The sequence below is a fragment of the Salvia splendens genome, chromosome 1, assembly GCF_004379255.2.
Source record: "Salvia splendens isolate huo1 chromosome 1, SspV2, whole genome shotgun sequence".
Taxonomy (NCBI): domain Eukaryota; kingdom Viridiplantae; phylum Streptophyta; class Magnoliopsida; order Lamiales; family Lamiaceae; genus Salvia; species Salvia splendens.
The window spans coordinates 16,617,470-16,636,994 of NC_056032.1; the positions used below are offsets into that span (position 1 = coordinate 16,617,470).

The following is a 19,525-nucleotide window of genomic DNA, read 5'->3' on the forward strand; positions in this document are numbered from 1 at the left end:
AATAACCCAGTTGAAGTTCAAGGTAGTTCAAATTAATTCATTACAAGTTGTCGTAACTTCATCAATTACGTTATTCAGCTCATTACAACTATAATCCTTTGCAAACGATGCATACAACACAGTTCAATTCATATTACTTTACTAAATGAAATTATAACTTCATCAAGTACGTTATTTTGTTCATTACAATTATAATTCTTTGCAAACTATGCATATACTCCATCTATTCTTCTCCACTCAGAAATTCCTTCAATCTACCGCGACGATTTCCACTAGAAATGCTCCAAAATCAAACTAGACCAGACAATATATACATTTCTTTTTCGAGCAATTCTCCCAAGTAGTATTATATTTTCCATTGTATACAATTTCCCATCAGAAATATGCATAACAACTAAATAACATATGAAACAAGAAAGAAAAAGAAACACAAACAAAGATTATCACAGCTGGTCGTATAACTCAAACACAGTGGATTTGACTGAATTATTTTCTCACTTTTATTCAATTCTATCAAATAATATCGAGCCTCCTCATGATGGCAATTTTCCAATCCTAAATTATATAAACTAATTCAGGCTAAAAGCTGCAAAAGTGGGAGATTCTTTCTCTCAATTGTAATCGGATTTTTACTTAGTTATATGCATAGCTCAAAACAACAACCAATTTGGCTAGAATTCATAACTGAAAAAACAAAATTAGGATCAAAACAAAAATCCCAGTGTTTCAGAGGGGGAGAGAGAGAATGAGAGAGAACTATTAGAAATGGGCCACTCACCCCTTAAAAGACCTCATAAGGGGGAGGGTTATCCACTCTTATATAGACAAGCTAGGATCATCACCAAGTCGATGTGGGACAAGATATTAGATTTTAACACGCCCCCTCACGTGTGGGCCAGAATGACACATCGGACTTCCATCACGTGGGTAGGCAAGAGAAGAGATAAAGAAATAAACTCCATCATCGACTTGGGCCTGCTCTGATACCATATTAGAAATGGGCCACTCACCCCTTAAAAGGCCTCATAAGGGGGAGGGTTATCCACTCTTATATAGACAAGCTAGGATCATCACCAAGTCGATGTGGGACAAGATATTAGATTTTAACACGCCCCCTCACGTGTTGGCCGGAATGACACATCGGACTTCCATCACGTGGGTAGGCAAGAGAAGAGATAAAGAAATAAATTATTAGAGTATTGTTAGTTAGCTTATTTCCGGCCTATATATAAGGCAAATTAATGTAGTTTGTAAACCAACTTTTCCACAATGTAGTCATTAATGAAATTCCCTTTCTCTTCCCTCTCTCTCTTTCACCGACGGTTTCTCTCATTTCTCCATGGCAGTTTCTTCAATTTCTTCCATAGATTTCTTCTCTGCTTTTTCAATTCTCCAAATTTCACATGGTATCAGAGCGCAAATCCGCTGCGTGCCTCTGATTACCTCTATCTTCTCTATCTTTTGTTTTGATTTTTCATTTTTTTTCCATAGCTAGGGTTTGTGAGTTTGATTCATGAGAGTTTTTCGCCAAGTCTCTCACCGGATTCAGTCTTCACGGTGCTCCAGGTTTTTCTATTCTCTCTCTTTGGCTTTGAAATTTCAGCCGATCTACTTTTTTTTTTCAAATCTCAATCACCGATTGAATTCGGTTTTCTCAATTCTCACAGATTGAAATAGGTTTCTATGAATCTGAAATATCAATTGAAATAGGATTCTATGAATCTGAAATATCAATTGAAATAGGATTCTATGAATCTGAAATATCAATTCTGTTTCTTGTTTTTATTCACCGAGTTTCGGTTGAATTCATCTCTATTGTTTGTGAATCTCTATGTTCACCGATCTGTTTCCTTTCATCTTAAATCGGTTTTCTCTTTAATTCCGATGTTTGTATCGGAAATCTCAGTTCTCAGATCCGATGTTTGAGTCGGTTTTTTTTCTATGAATCTTAAATCACCGATAAAAAAATCGGTTTCTCTTCTTTTTCTCAATTCCTCTCTTCTTCACCATTTTTGGTGTTACCAGAGCTCATTTTCTCTCCTTTTTTAGATAGGCTCCTGTACTTTTTCTCAAGTGTTTGGAGTTATCAGTTTGTTGGTGATGCTAGGCAAATAAACATGTTGGTTTGTTGGTGCTATTTGTTGGTGTTGCTAGGCACTTTCTGCCAAGTTTTCAAGTTCAAATCTCTGTTATCTAGCCTCTTGTTTGGCTTTTGTTTGAATTGGAGGAAGAGCACCTGATAATGCAGGTTCCTACAACTCCAAACTGCAACACAAGTTTCTTTTGTGATGAAGGTGACTCAAGTCTATGAAGTTGCTGCTGAAATTTGGGGTGGCGCTTGATTTAAACTTTTTTCGGCAGTTCCCGACTTCTCTTATATCAACAATCAAATGCTATTTTGGATATACTAGAATTGGAGAATAAATGTAATTAGGATTTAGTAGTTTGTAGTTGTTTTGTTGTTGCGTTTGTGGTCAAGATGCTTCCATCTTGAGGGGGGCTATTAGAGTATTGTTAGTTAGCTTATTTCCAGCCTATATATAAGGCAAATTAATGTAGTTTGTAAACCAACTTTTCCACAATGTAGTCATTAATGAAATTCCCTTTCTCTTCCCTCTCTCTTTTTCACCGACGGTTTCTCTCATTTCTCCATGGCAGTTTCTTCAATTTCTTCCATAGATTTCTTCTCTGCTTTTTCAATTCTCCAAATTTCACAAGAACGAAATCCCAGTGACAATTACACGTTCGGTGAGAACATTGAATCGGATATACATATACTATATTATACTAAAAAATTATGAATTCACAATTTTATTAACTTCATCTAAAATAGGATTGGGTTCATTTAAAAATGGAATTTCGTTAAATCAACATATATAGTTAAAATGATATTGAAGATTAATAGAGATTTATAATTATCCTAATTTCTTTAAAAGGAATGAACGATATTTGATGGAAAACTTATATGCTAATGATCTGATCTGTCAATGTGGTAGCATTGATGAGATTCATGTGTCATTTCTTTTGCTGCATGAAATTAGAGTTCAATATTCTACGCTCGTGTGTATTGTCATTCGGATTTATTGGACTGTGAAAAGTTGCTTACTTTCAACTAATTCTAAAGAGAAAAATCCATTTTCTCATTATTAATTGATCACAAGCATCTTGCCCTCAATTCGCCCACTAAAAGCCAACTCAGTTAGTACTTAATTGGCCCTTTTTCCTTGTGACATTGTGTGCAATTAATGTGGAGTTTTTGCATGCCTATGGTCGAACATATTTTTTAAAATAAAAATTGCGAATCATTATTTTTGTTGTGGAACATTTATAATAAATTATATTATAATTGATGAAACTCTGTATGAATTTTTAAATTAAAACTTTTGTTGTATATGGAGTTCAAATCTATGATATAATGCATTCAACAGATGAATTTATCATAGTATGATTCAAGGGTTTTCAAGGTATCATATTTTTTATATTAAAAAATGCTTTTTTGGCCTACATATATACTCCTAATATATTTACAAAATCTATTTTTGTAAGCATTGTTGGGTATATTGGTATTTCAGTGAGAATTTTTTTAAATGTAAACTTTAAAATCTGAAATTATATCAGTTCTATGATATATCAATATTAATTGACATCACAAAATATATCAGTTCCTGATATTCAATCATAAACTGAAAGAATCAGAAACTAAAATACAGTAGTACTAGGTTTTTTTAGAAACGTTCTGAAATGAACCATTTTCTGAATATCAGGAATTGAAATATAGTAACGGTTTTTTTAGAAAGTTTAAAATGAACCATCTTCTCTATGGAAATAATTTATAATTATCTTAGGACTGTATCTACAAAATTAAAGTTATATATTAGCTAGAATCGTTTTGGTATTTGGGATCCTCTATCTCATTTACAGTGGCGCCTCTTACTTGTGTCACTTATATTTTTATTCCTTCATAGTATTTTTCTTCAGTTTATTGTGTTTTAATTTAATTTCGTATCATTCTATAATTGGGTTTATCATACCCCGATTCCTTTTTATTCCACCCAATAATTTGTCTCATAGAAGAGGGAAATAAAGATAATTATGTGGTATGAGCTGTCAATATTAAAAATTCAAGAATACTTTTATTAGTAAAATGATGGTGTGATGGATTCAATAACCCAAGCTATAAAGTCAACCCCCAACAATACCTGTGTTTTTAACCTGTCATACAATTATGTAATTTTAAAATTATCTTGTGAAATCGGGAAGCTATTAATGTGGATCTATAGAAAAAGAGAATTATACCAAAACAGTATATGTCTGGACTAGCTAAGTATTTTACAAATTCTTTATAGTTTTTCATAAATTTTAAAATTGAAATTTTAAATTACTAAGTAGATATAAGTTATACTAAAATTTTTATTTTTTTTCAATTGTCTCATCTATATATGAAATATTAATTCTTAATAATGTTCAATACGATATTGGTTTATTGAAATAAGAAAAGAAAAAAAAAGAAAATAAAGGAAAATCAAATTAAAAAATCATATCGTAAAGAAATATAACAAATGGCAATAGGCATCACATTCCACTAACTTTTTTCCACTCACGTTTTATTATAAAACTAATATACTGTATAAAAGTAGGACCCACATTCAATCTTTTTTCACCAACTTTCCTTTTAAAACTTGTGTCGGACTCAAATGGGGCTCCTATAGTGGGACGGGGAGAGTATTAGTTTTAAATGAAATGAGAGTGAAATGTGAGGCCGATTATCATTTATAGTAAAATTGAACCGAGATTCATATTACAAATGAATAGAAATGAAAAATGAGACTCCTATTTACGGATAGAGAGAGTATTATACTTCCCACGTAATTCTGAAATTAGCAGATTTTGCTCTCTTTTTTTCTAGTTAATCAAATTGAATTGACTATTATATAAATATGCTAGTTAATCAAATTGAATTGACTATTATATAAATATGCTAATGAAAAATATATGCACCTATTTATATATTCACGTGCTTGTGGCCTATTTCTCCATCTGTAAATTCTAAGCAATTTCATCTTATCTTTACTTTACAATTCGTCATATGATTATGAAATTATAGTTAGATTTATCTGGGCTTTTCTTATAAAATTAATAGTATATTTTAGAAAAGAGTGGCGTTCGACATCCACTATATATGATGTCGCCTCGATGTGTAAGGTGCAGACCAAAATATAATCGTAGAATATCTTAATTTAATCATTGACTCCAACCCAACAACAAATTAAATATCCGAATTAACATTAAAAAAATATTGATATGCGTACCTACAACGAGAAAACATATTTAATTCAAACATATATTAAACTTCACCATCGAAAGAACATGTTGCATGTAGTAGTACAAATGCAATAGAGATTTAGTTTGGTCGACACAAGAAATTGACCATTCCAAGACTACCCTTTCAACAAAGATATTCATAGATTTGGTATTAATTCCAAGTAACATTGCGGCCTAAAATATTTGCTTGAATAATTGACAAAGTTAAAGAACCAGGAAAAAAAAATTTGGTGCAATTGTCAATATTATATACTCCACATAAGTGAGGCAGTGGCGGATCCAGTAATTTATATTCGGGGGTGCAAGTCATATGATAAATCATTATATAACATACCAAAAATAAAAACTAATACTAAAAGCAATATATTTGGAAATATACAAATTTTAGAGTCATACATTTCAAAATACAAAAATAAACTACATTATATCTAATTTATTTTTTGACGAGTCTTCATTTCTTCAAAACGATTCACTATATCACCATCGGATACTTGTAGAAACACATCTTTCTCAATGAAAGTGACCAAACAATCGTTCAAAAGTTGATCACCCATTCTATTTCTCAACTTATTCTTCACAAACGTCATTTCAGAAAACACTCTCTCTACACTTGCAGTGGCAACCGAAAGAATCAAAATCAACTTGATAAGCAAAACCACACGCGAATAAACCACATATCTTTTTGTTTCAACAAGCTTCACCAAAAGAGAACTAATATCTCGCAAATTCTGAAAGTCTTCATCACTTCTCATATCTCCAATGAATATATCAAGTTGGCACTCAAGGTCCATCAAATCAATGTTTGAAAAATCGGAAGGATAAAAAAGTGGCAAGTTTGAGTACCTTTTCCTTGTCAAAAGAAGAGAAGCCATCTTTAGGATTGAAGCAAGCCATACATCTGAGCAACTCCATATTAACTTCATCGAATCGATTATCAAGTTCTTGAAGTAATAAGTCAATCACTTTGATAAACACATCAACACGAAAATGATGAAGACATGAAACTTGTTGAACAAAACGTTTTGATCTTCCATGAGGGTTATAGTGAGCTTTCATATCTGGAACAACAATGCCATGTTTATTGCAAATTGAAATTATCTTGTTCAAGTGAATCTCCCATCCATCCTCCCTCATTTTCTGTAGTTGATCTTTGGTTAAAGTGACAAGCCTCATAGCATTGATGATGTCTTGATCTCTTCTATGCAAAGCAAGACACAAATTGTTAGTGTACCCAAATATAGTAGTCATTAGTTGTGCCATAAACACGAAATCAAATGACTCTAGTTAGTACAAAATGCCTTGAGCTTTTCCCTTATCATCGAAAACAGAATCTTTCTTTCCAATCATCGTAAGAACTTCAAAAATTGTAGAAAATAAGTCCATGATATTCAAAAGAGTCTTGTAGTGAGAACTCCAACGAGTGTCTCCAGGCCTCTTCAAACTAAGTTCTTGATTCGACCCCGATCCCGATTCAAGTTCACCAGTTTCCAAGACTTGAGCAACTTTTTGTGCTTGAACTTCGCAAAGCAATTCATTTCTTTTATAAGAAACTCCAATTACATTCAACAAAATACTAACAATTTCAAAAAGCCAACTACAATCATCGTTCTTTTTTGAAATGGCTACCAAAGTCAGAAGATCAAATTTTTAAAATTGAAACACAATAATTTAGAATCCAAAACAACAATTAAGCTATTTAAAATTAAATACTTGTGCATTTAGTACTCTATAATCCCTAAAATAATACATAATTGAGACTTTCTCATCCAAAAATAATTGGAAGCACGGCTGTTTTCAATTCACCCCAATTCCAAGACAATAAGAGAGAGTCATAAAGTGTAAAACATTATTCTATTTTGCACAAGCTGCCAAAATCCCTAAATTATTTAATGAACTACACTTTTACACCTAAATTCCTAATCACTCGCCTTTTCAACAGAGTACAAAGTGTATGATGAAAATTGAGGCGGCAAGTCACGGAAGAAGGCAAGAAACCGGAGTTGGAGAGCGGTAGTCGGCGGCGGAAGAAGGCAAGAAGCAAAAGCAGTCGGCGGTTTTCAATTGGGGATGGCGATAGGTTTGTTATTTTTATTGTGTTCTGTAAAAAATGCTTTGAATTAAAATTGAGTTTTACCACTTTTTGATTTATTAAATGTATTTTATTTCTTTTCCAGTATTTATTGGAGGAATAGCCAAATATGGATTAGAGGGACATTAGTTTTTGGCCGCGTAGTTTTTAGAGTAGCCAAATAGGGGGACATTATACATATATTATTAATATAAACTCAGAATTTGTATTTAAATATATAATACTACTAAAAAAATTTGGATACACTCGTACCCTTTTGTCCCTCCCTCCTCCACTGAGAGGAGGTGTAGATTAAGTGATAACACTGAAGCCCCAATATTGATCTCTTGTAGTAGAAGATCATTTGTCCAACTCCCACTTACTCGTGAAATGTACTAGTATTTAGATATAATCTACTTTCATTTGTGAATTGGTATTCATATTTTATTCCCAAGTTATAGCCAAAACATTTGCAACATTATATTCAAATTCTCATCAAAACAAAAATGGCGGTAAACATTTATTTATTAAAACAAGAGTAAAGGTTAATTTTGGTCCTAAACATATGATCAAATACGAATTTGGTCCAAAATATTCACTTTTTAAAAAATAAGTTCATAACAAATGAAAATGTCGACGAAGTAGTCATTTTATTGACGATTCCGTAAAAAAACTAACGGTCAACGCTAGTTGCACAATGGCATGACCGTTAGTTTTTTACGAAGCCGTAAAAAAATGACCACTCCGATAAGGAATTCATTTGTTATGAACCTGTTTTTCAAAAAGTAAATGTTTTGGACCAAATTCATTTTTTATCATATGTTTAGGACCAAAATTGACATTTAATCTCAAAACAATAATACAACTATAAGTGATATTGACTTGGGAAACTATCACTATTTTTATGTAATTCAACACACAAAACAAACAGCTTTGATAAATCATTTTAATCCTTAAAAACAAAAGGAAAGTCGTGACTCCGCAAATGATCAAAAAAGAAATGAAGCTTTATCTATTCAAATCATCATTCAACAACTAATTTGGATATGATGCACAAATGTCATGCTCTTGTTTCTTCAGAATATAGCAGTAGTTCACCTGTTTAATCAAACAAATAATTGCACATCAACAAATCATGAATTGAATCCTTTCCTTTGAGCATTCTGCACTAGTAATTTTTTTCTTATGCAACACATGAATTAAGTTCTATTTCCTCCATTACCATAAATAGAACTTTGGTATAGCACCATAGTTATTAAGCCAAGAAGCCCTTTTTCTGGAAAAGCAGGCACTCCACCATATCTTATAATAGTAGGAATACATTATAATGAAAATCCACCCAATAATACTAGTTCCCAGCATGTCATTTGTAAGCTTAGAGCTAAACATTCCTAGTCGGATTAGTCTTCCGGTGAAGGTTGAGGAGTGCAAATAGTCTATAACTACATCCGACAACGATTTTGTTTAAACGGAGATTGCACCATATTTAGTGTGTGTATCTTTTATTCTTTAGCAAAATCAGCACAGGAGGGGGGGAATTGGAAAACAGAATAGCATTTACCTCCATGCGGAATAGCCGGGTGGGCACGACAAGTCCAGCTCCCGCAGAGCTTCTGAAAGAATCCTTAAATTTCTGAAGAGAGAATTCCTTGTATGAATTCTCACTCAATTTATTTACACTGCCAGTGCAAGCAAAGACGTGCACATGGATACCAGCATTCCTGAGAACCTTCAGAGGTAGATCAAAGGAGAGGTCTGCAAAGGCAGCGAGAGCAAGATCTCCACCAACATTATCTATTCTAGAATCATCGGAGTTCCCATCATTTGGATTATCTCTGGTAACTCGTCTGGGTTCAGCGAGACCCAATCCCCTTGACTTGAAACCTAAAATAGATGTTGGCCCTATCAAGGAGCAAACTGGTTAAGTATTTCCACCCATGAAGAACCTCTCGGGCAAATACGTGGGACTACTCCATGGAAACAAAAAACCGCCAGATATGCCAAAGTTCAATGCAGCCCGATAGAATCCAATGGGGATAGCATAACGAAGATCAAACTCCTATTCAGTAAAGAGATAATGTCAGATGAAAACATAGTTTACACGTATCAGCAAACTTAGCACCCTCCAAAATACGACAAGCCAGCCAACCAATTGATCACAAACTCTACAGCCAAGACAACATATGTTCAATACGGAAATGGCATAACAAATAATAGGTCCACCAAGACAGCCACCAGACATAAAGCTTCAACGATGTTACTAAATTTCGGTAAAATACAAATAAGCAACATTTTTTTAAGAAGTCAATAACATTATAAGAACGTAAGAAACTGCAGAATAACTGCGAAAGACTAGGAGAGGACTCCACAACAACAGATTCAATGCTGCTGTCAAGATGGCTCAGCCAAACAAATATATTGAGAAGGTGCAGCTTCTGAAGTAAAATTTAAGAAGAGGAACATAATACCTGACGGAAAAAACGCAAGCTCCGTAAATCAGGAAAAAGGCCACCAATTTGAGTAGTGGAAACAAAAGCATGTCCTCTAGTTGGCCTCATTGGTGAATCTATGTGGTCAGTTTTAAATGCGTACTTCAATCCTGACAAGAGATTGTGTCCAAGCTGCCTCCTCACAGTGTAGGAAGACATTTGAGATGGATCTGTTAGAGTCCGCCAAGAGAGATTGTAAGATAGGTCATGGTTCCCCGTTGACAATAGACTGAGTGAAAGCCCAAGGGCTCGTTCTTTGTAGGAAGAGAACTTCAACCAGTCTTGGGAAAGCAGAGATATTCTCCTAGAAACTGGAGTAGGAATTGTATTGAATCTGGGCAAAGCCATCCCTGAGCTAATCTCCAATGACTGACCCCAGCCATAAGCCAGTGAACCGTCCCACAAATCTCCATATCCTAACAAATTTTTCAGTCTTGCTGCTGCTTCTAGAGACCACGATCTAGCCTACGGAAGCACTTTAGCAAATCAAAAAAGTAAGATAGATCATACAAAACCATTAAGTCATCCGTACAATTGTAGAACTAAGCAAAAGAGAACGACTGCATTGTCGAAAATTGATTCCAGCACACGGAAAAAATGTGACTAATCCATAAAACGTATGATGCACAAATTAAAGCAATGTAATTAAGCATTGCACTGTTTATCTTTTCAATCCCTCATATTGCTTTACAGTCCTTAATTGTGGTTTGTATGCTAGAAACCAAGATCCGAACCGACTGAAGCACTTCCAATCTCCCCTTTGCTTTACAGTAATTTGATTGCTAAATTACTACACGATTTATAAATCAAATTCCACAAGCTAACCACATAAATTCTAATTCATAGAACAAAATTGCATAAATCCACGAAACCACCAATCTATTTACAATGATTCTGCATAATAAATCCCTAATTCCAAACAACAAACACAATAATCAAGCAATCAATCAATTAATTTCAAAATTGATCCAGCACTCATACCTCCGGTTTGGAATAAACGCCGAAATCGCCAGAGAGCAAGCTACCCTCCGAGATATCGATGACGACATTCGCAGTCCCCGGAAGCTCCGGCGGGCCGGCGTCGAGCGTAATACTGACCGAATCGAAGATACCAAGACGATGCAGCCGTAATTTGGCGACGCCGGCGGCGCGCAGCAGCTGCTGGAAGGTGTTGGCGTCGCTGAAGAGAGGCTCCACCTCCGCCTGAATCACAAAATCCTTGGTCTTCTTATTTCCCTTGACGACTATGTCGTGGACCCGAACCGGAACCCGCTCCGACGAGAGGCGACGAAACAGGGATATACATTTCGGGCATCCGGAGTCATCATTTCCTCGGGTTCGTCATCTTCATCTTCTTCGATTTCTTCGTGGTCGGGATTGGGATTCTCCGCTCGGCTAGTTGTCGGGTCGGATTCGGGCCGGGCTTCCATGGGTCTGAGTGGTGGCTGCTCGTCAGAGTAATGTGGAGTGGAGTGGAGTGGAGTGGAGTGAGGAGAAAGAGAAACGAGCGGCGGCGCGCGGGAATTTTAGGGAAATGAATCCTCCGGCACGACGTCGTTGGTGGGTTGGGGAATCATTTTGGTAAGAATCATGCATGTGTTATTTTAATGTATTTTTAAATACCTGCCATTAAAAAACAAACAAATGCAGAATTTATGATAATTTTATACTCTAAGGGCCAGTTTTGTAGGCCTGATGGGAATCTATTGGATAGGATTTGAGCCTGGACTATTTGCATGGACAAGGCTGTTTAGTGATCCAATTAAACATATGTTTTGTAACTTGGACAAAATTGCTCTTTTTCCAGTCTTCTGTTTTATAAGTTGCGACTCCAGCTGGCTTGTGCTAATGTGCCAAATATGTCCCTACTATTTACAAAGAAAATACCAAATATGGCCATGGAAGCTGAATCGAGCCAAATTTCCCGCTAATAGCTCTCATTCTATATAAACGGCGACGCATCTCCTCCAGCCATCAGCCCTAGAACTATAATTGACAACAACTCATCCTTCATCGGCTTCGATTCACGTAGGTAATTCATCTCCGCGAATCGTCGATCAGATTCTGAGTTTGAGAACTAAATTTTTGTGTTTTATTCATGTAGATGTCAGGTTCCATGCGTACCAATGGCAGTCAGCAAGCTCCATCTGGAAGCAATGGTTGTTGTTCAATTACATATGACGAAACTGGTTTTAATTTTACCAGTGAATGAATACTTATCTATAATAGATGTCCCACAATGCAGATAGGACGCGTCGTGCGTGGAGCGGCAGAGAGGAACTCTTCTTGCTTGGAATAATGAAGGAGTTGGTAGCTACTGGCTGGAAGTCCGATAACGGCTTCAGATCTGGGTATCAAATGAAAGCAGAAGAGGTAATGCGCCGAGAGTTTCCGGGGACTGATTTGAAAGCGAACCCTCACATCCAATCGAGAATTCACACCTGGAATAAGAGCTTCTATGCTCTATCAAAGATACTAGATCGAAGTGGTGTTGGATTCAATGTTCACGGTGACTATAAGATCGACGTAAGCGACGATCAATGGAGCGAAATTGTTAAGGTACTTGTTGACTACTTTCATTTCTCCTGAACTATATAACTATCTTGCCTTTCGCTTGTGCGCATTGTAAGTAGAATCATAAATACAGGCTGATGGGGCTGTCCGTTCGCTACGTAATAAGTCATGGCCATATTACGAGGACTGGAAGATCATCTTCGGTAAGGATAGAGCGAATGGTACAGGAGCTGAAGACATGCTTGATGCTTACAACGATCTCGAACCGATTGAGCATGTGGAAACTACTGGAGCTGGCCTTGATTTCGACTTTGGTCTCCACGCCTTCCTTGGAGGTGATGCAGGGCTTCACAGGGACTCCCCTACTGTGATGAGTGATAGTGGATTCTCTCGTGCGCGTGAGTCACCAACTACTGAAACCTCAAGCAAGAAGCGCAAAACTCGCGATGCTGGATTGGAGGGACTTGTGGAGGTCATTGGAAAAATGCATGAAGCCACTAACGCTCGCCTTGAATATCTCGGAAACAGAATTGGGTATGAATTCGACCTCACAAAGGCACGTAAGGATGTTTTCGAGCTTGTTTCTAACATCAATGGAATCATCCTTGCCGAAGTCTTTGATGCTTCTGACTTCATTCTGGAAAAAGTTGAGCGCATGGACTTCTTCATGAGTCTACCCGAGGTGGCAAGGCATGCGTATGTCTTTCGCGCATTGGGGAAGTATGGTGCTAAGTGATGGGGAATATGTGGCAGTGCAGCTAGTGTTGTAATTGGTTATTCGGATCACTCTGCTTTTTGCTATGTAAATGTAAGTAGTAGGTATGGTTTGCCTGTTCGTATGGTTTGCTAAGGTAGTAGCTATTTTGCCAAATGTAAATAGATGCATATGTATGAACCAGTATGACTATGTTCTTGGTATGATTGGCTAGGTTGATGGTTATTTTGTAATCTACAAATGCAACTGGAAGTAATGAAGTAAATGCTAGTTTGCTATTATCACTTATTTTGTTTGATCTTTGCATCTATTGAAGCAAAGTGTTTTACCATCATCAGGTCCATCCATAAAAAAACATAGAGAAAACTTGACGATAACTGCAAGGCCTGATTACTTGCCGATAACATGAGGCCATTACATATGAAAACACTACACTGCAATTATCATACAAAATAGTCATCGCCCATCGTCATTTTCTAGTATGACTTGTTGCTAGCGCTTGATACCCCACAAAATTCAAAAACAGCGAGACATTAGCTATATATGCATCATCTAGGGACGAGCTATTCAAAGGTTAATGTTCACATAAAATTGCACATCATCGTTATCCACCAACTGGAAGTACAACCGATCACCTTGAACTAAGGCATTGTCTCTCACAAAGCACTTCCACCCATGTTGAATCCAAAGCTTGCCTTTGCCAGTACCTATACGCATCTCCCAAGTGTTGTCAAAAGTGGTGAAGTAGGCACATTGAGCATCCATAGAGGCGGCAGGGATGTGAGCATTCCAGAAACTAAGTGGCAGTTCCTAAAAAAAGTCTCATGATGAGCAGCAGGGAAGCCTCTGCGACGAAGATAACATGGTGTTAAATTTCAATACTCACAAAGCATCCATCAATATTTCTTTTTGTCAGTACCACATTGAAAGTGGGGCGTTCGCGCTCGGCGGGCAGCATCACCTCTTCTTCGTGTTCATCCTCAGCCTCTGCATCGAACTCAGTTTCAGACGGAGAGTAATCGTCAGATGATTGTATATCAGGAGAGTAGTAGTCTTCGTCGTTTGGATTCTCTCCAAGAGCTGCACATAAAGAAGGGTAAAAACTTAGTATCTTTTCCTACCACTACGGTCGTGATTAATATGCCTAAAATAACTTGTATAACAACAAATTACCTCTGAAGTCACTTTTCGGTGGGCAACCACTACCGAGATCAAACCGTTTCACATGGAACGTGCCTCCACCAAGCCATGTGAAGATCAGCAAGTCCAAATTCACGATTTCGTTAGCCTGAACAAAGTTTCTCCATCCAACCCTGAAGAAGAAGCCATTCGCAACTCTCAACAAGCTTACACCCCATACTCTCCCATTGGGCATCATAAGAATACATTGATGTGGTAAGGATGCCCCATGCCGACCAACAAATTCAGGAGGAAAGCGCTGCAGATGGTTAAAAATAATAGTCGTTGTTATTCAAGTGTTGACACAAGAATCTAACATATATGAAATAATAGAGCAGATACTTACTATTCCGTTGCTGTGGAGACTCTCGGAGTAGCACTTGAAGAAACTTGGTCTCCTCGCATATTCACCGTCATTCATATGGGGAGCGGCCATTGTATGGTGAGTTATACAACCATTTGCAGAGCTATTTATTGATGTTGGTTTATAGGAGAAAGAGGAGAGGGGTCAGCATCTAACTGCAATAAATTGCCAACTTATCCAAATATAGTGGGAGCAAACTGTAAAGTGGACACCGAAAATGGTGCACATTGAAGAACTGCTCAGCCGAATGGTAGATGGGAGAGTTGTTGTGGTTAATAACATAGCATTAAACGCAGCACTTCTGCTAACTTTTTTCTATGTTTATTCACGTCATTCTAAACACTTTTTTCATTCTATGAAACAGCAAAAAATACTCAAAAAGATGTTTGCATTTAAGCATATTTTATTATACATTATTGACTTTAAATACTAGTGAACGCAATAGATCAAAAGTTATAGTTAATTTTTTTAATATTCACATCTTTGTAGATGTTTTATTTGTCCCAGCTCAAGTGGTTGACTACTATTCGGCACGTGTTTGACGAAAATAATAATAAATAGTAGTTAACTAAGAGAAAGTAAAATAAAAGAGAATAATATAGATGAGATTTATCATTCTATAAATATAGGACCTCTAAATCCGTGCGTTTTAAGCACCGCTTATTTACTACTCCATAATTCTTGCATTTAAATTCACTAATAATTAAAGTCAATAATTCTTGCAAGATGATGGTTATTTTTGAGTACTTTGTTGTTTCATAGAAAAAAAGTGTTTAAAATGAAATGAATAAAACATAGAAAAAAGTTGGCAGAAGCCTCTGCGTTTAGTTTATAAATTGGGGTAGCTGGGGTAGCTCGATGTCAATCCACTCTCAGAGAATGAATGAATGTCAATCCACTCTCAGAGAATGAATGAAGTGAGGAGATATTATGCAGGTTTATCACATCTTCAATTAAAGCTAAGCATTCATTACTGAGGTCGGAGTGGGTAGTTGTGTGAAATAACCAACTACACCTCTAACAAAGATGGGCATTATAAAAAGGCTATGCACTTCAACTTTTCAGTAAACATCTTTCTACTTAATATATCTATAACTTCCTGTCATGGCTATGAACATACCACTGCAAGATCATTTTTTGTACCAAGGCAACTGGAATCCACGTATGGATCATCTGATGTTGTCAACCATCAAACGTTTTCGCGACAACGCATGCTGGGAAGGCAGTGATATACCCTCCTGGGTCTTGAACGAGTGTGGGTTGGCTATACAGGGTGAGTTGGGGGTCAAACTCACAATCTCGAAGCTGTCTGACCGGCTAAGGGAGCTCCAGTCCCGATACCACACCTTCAAAGAGGTGGTACACACTACAGGGGCGACGTGGCTTCCACGTCAAAACTTTGTCATGGCTGATGATTGTGTATGGGTCGAAATATTGAAGGTAATAACTACTTCTATTACATACATTGTGTGATATTGTGTGATATATAGTCCACAAAGCATCATATGTATTCTTACGGCCATTTTTTTATCTGTATAAGAACACCTTTGCGGCGGCATACTATCACAGAGACGAGCCTGAATTCAATCTCCTAGCTTCTTTATTTGGCTTAGATGATGTGAAGGAAGAAGACACTCCCACAGTGATTGTTATTTCCGACTAGAGTCCCACTCGAGGAAACCCCATCCCAATCAAATATGCGTCGCCGTCGGAAGATGAAGATGAGGTCAACTCTCCTGCTTTTGGAGCGGAGTCGAAAGTCCGACGTAAGTTATTTATCGGCGATGAAAGCGGGAGTGATTGTCAATCGTCGACTGTGAAGGACCAGTGTCATGTGGTTCCACTTATGGGAGCCGGACTCCAGAAAAGAACGAAAAATAATATACCACGTCCCCCTCAAGCGACTGGCCCACAAGTACTGAATGCCTCCCCTTTTGCGAGTTCATGTGCATCGTGTAGCCCTCGCCCAACCAGCCGACGTACAGCTCCATAGTAAGAAGACCAAATTATGCATGCAAGTATCTGATGGGGCTTTGTCTATAGTAGGCTAAGCTTTGCTGATAGTATGTTACATATGAACCCATATGTCTCCCCTTTTGTGTTTTCAATGTCCTCTGGTAGGCATTTTGGATCGAAGGTGTAAAGTGGTGTGTATGGGGCTATGACTTTTGTACAAAAGATAGGGTGTATTTTGGTGCTCGTGTAGCTATATGAAGTGACACTAAATCAACAATATTTTGGTGCATGTTAGCTATATGAAGTAACACTAAATCAGCAATATTTTGACTGAAAATGTAACCTCATTACACAAATTCAATTGCTGTAACATAGAGTTGCAGTAACATAGAGTGCTCACAATTCATAATCCTTGTTCATACATTCAAATTACAACTATTACATAGATCAAGAGTCATAACCATAATTTATAACAATTCCACTTTAAATGCAACATGACTGCAAAGGTGAAGATTCAACTTAGGTTCAACTCAACTTCGTTGGCCTGCATCATTGTGGAGCTCCGGTATACTGGAAAGTTGCAAACTTCGTTACAATTACCTCATAAAGCAACAAAACTGGAATTGGACAACATATAATCAAGTGTTCACAAATTTGTCATAAAAAAAATACTGCATTTCACATCGATTGTGCTAATGCTTCTCGATGAGTATTCCACTCTGTTGTAGGCTCCACGGTGTCAACAAACTCATTTTCAACAGCCTCAGCTTCTAAATCTGGGTCAATATGGCCTCCATCCATTGTCAGTTCGATTGGATCGGTTTCCATTGCACCTCGCACATAGTTGTGAAGCAGAAAGCAAGCCATAATAAGTCGGACTTGCACCTTCACCGGGTAAAAGGACGCACTCCTCAAGATTCCCCAACGCATTTTAAGTACAACGAACGCACGTTCAATGACATTTCGTGCACGCGTATGTCTCATATTGAAAATTCCGCGTGGACTTTGAGGGGCCTCAGTAGCGGGCCCCCATTCTTGTAGATGATAGCGAACACCTTTGTAGGGAGTTAGGAAACCATCACTGTTTGCATAACCATTATCGCATAGATAGTAATGACCTGCAAGTAGGCACAATCGATTTCTCGATTAATAGTAATAGACTACAATGCAATCAAGTATAAACAGTTTGCTCATTCCACCTCGAGGAACCTTCAATCCATTGGGGCGATTCACAGCATCGCGGAGGACCCGAGCATCTCCTGCAGAGCCCTCCCACCCCGGCAGCACATACACGAACTTCATCATCCGGTCACACACAGCTAAGGTGTTTGTGCAAATTTGACCTTTTCGTGAACGATACCGAGGCTTATCATCCTGGGGCACTTGTAAGCTGACATAAGTCCCATCTATAGCCCCAAGGCACCCCTGCATCCATAACAAATTTGTCAAAAAGCTATTAGCTACATTATAGTGAACCTCTTTGAGATGTACAAGCACACACCGGGAACCACTTCCATCTATTGTCGGTTGATTCATCTGTTACCGGTTCAGGAGTAGCTAATAGAGAAGCTTGCAACCTAATCACAGCTCGTAGGACACGATGAACATAGTATGAAACCGTGTATCCAGAACGCGCGAAATCAAATTTGACAACTTTGATCTTCTTGTGGTGTGCCAAGATAGATAGGAACAACGCAGCCTGCTCCTCAACCCTCACAAACCTGCCGTCTTTTAGATCACCATTTTGTCTGAATATGCGACATAACCTTCCGAAAGCGTTCCGATCCATGCGCAAGTTTTCTAAACATGCCACAACGGATACATTGACCAAGCGATTAATATGCTTGACTTGGTCTGGTATCCTACGCAAACGACTGTAAATAGCTCGTACAGATCTTTGGTTCAGCCCCCGACGGTTGCGTTGTAGATAGAGGAGAATCATTGTAATAACATCAAGTTGATGGTTATGCATAACCTCCTCCATCAGTTGAATTACAAGGGCTGTCGTCGAAACTGGAGGTGCCATTATCCAAGAACTTTACAAATCTACAAAAATAGCCAGAGTTTATTTTGCAATTCAGATCCAATCGATCCAAGATTGTTAAAATCACTTACAAAAATCTGCCTAAAATGTATGAGCATAATTTCACCAGTAAATAGCCAGAGTTTATTTTGCAATTTAGCTCCAATCGATCCAAGATCGTCAAACGCACTTACAAAAATCTCCCTAAAATGTAGGAGCATAATTTCAGCAGTAAATCATTCAAATACACAAAAGGAAAACGGCGAAACAAGCAAGACACAAGATTCGTTCGAAACAGCTATTTCGAACTCTCCAAAGAAAAAAATGTAGATTCGATCTGACCGATAAAATTGTAGAATCGATGTCAAAGATATCATAAGCATGAGTTTCAATTGTATAAGAATTACCTCCACAAAATGAAATTCTTGGTTGCAAACTTTGGAGCGCTGTAATGAGATGTGAGGGTAGATGAGGAAGATGAATTATAGTCCTCTCACACTGCCCCAAATTGGAAAATAAACCCACAAATTTTTGTGGATTGTTTAGCAATGAAATTCTAATTAAAACAGTAAAAAAGGACGGGTCGAAGACCCAAATCCCGGGTCGAATGGAAACACGATCAATGCTACAAAACAATGAGAAAAAGGTGGACTACTTTCATTTTCCTCTATTATCAAGGCTAAAAAACTGGCCCTAACTATTCCTAATAATTTGTCCACATTTGACTTGGCATCGATTTTAAGAAATATACTAATAGAAAGTGGGTTGAACCAACGGGTTGTACCGCATTTAGCAGCGTGGAGCTGTGGTAACCTTGAGGTCACGGGTTCAAACCCCATCACCCGCTAGAAGACTTTCGACCTTAATCCGCAAGCCCGGTCAAACAGGATTAATC

The 19,525-nt window shown here is 37.3% G+C and overlaps 1 protein-coding gene and 1 pseudogene across 1 annotated transcript; both read right to left on the reverse strand.

The window, feature by feature from the left end:
* Nucleotides 1-8,300: 8,300 nt before the first annotated feature.
* On the reverse strand, nucleotides 8,301-11,443 carry LOC121796751 (annotated as a pseudogene).
* Nucleotides 11,444-13,675: 2,232 nt separating this feature from the next.
* LOC121807544 (B3 domain-containing protein REM20-like) lies at nucleotides 13,676-14,723 on the reverse strand. The gene is made up of 4 exons (XM_042207839.1): nucleotides 14,634-14,723; nucleotides 14,282-14,546; nucleotides 14,028-14,188; nucleotides 13,676-13,918 (listed from the first exon to the last, which is right to left on the reverse strand). The coding sequence occupies exons 1-4, from the start codon at nucleotides 14,721-14,723 to the stop codon at nucleotides 13,676-13,678; spliced, it is 759 nt and encodes a 252-aa protein (XP_042063773.1).
* Between the last annotated feature and the right edge of the window lie 4,802 nt (nucleotides 14,724-19,525).

What these genes read in the sequence shown, in the direction of transcription:
- LOC121807544 (XM_042207839.1), bottom strand. Translation starts at nt 14,723, where the DNA reads ATGGCCGCTCCCCATATGAATGACGGTGAATATGCGAGGAGACCAAGT. An exon ending in ACCGAAAAGTGACTTCAGAG is followed by an intron (nt 14,189 to 14,281) that starts GTAATTTGTTGT and finishes CTTTATGTGCAG; the next exon opens with CTCTTGGAGAGAATCCAAAC. An exon ending in AACGCCCCACTTTCAATGTG is followed by an intron (nt 13,919 to 14,027) that starts GTACTGACAAAA and finishes GACTTTTTTTAG; the next exon opens with GAACTGCCACTTAGTTTCTG.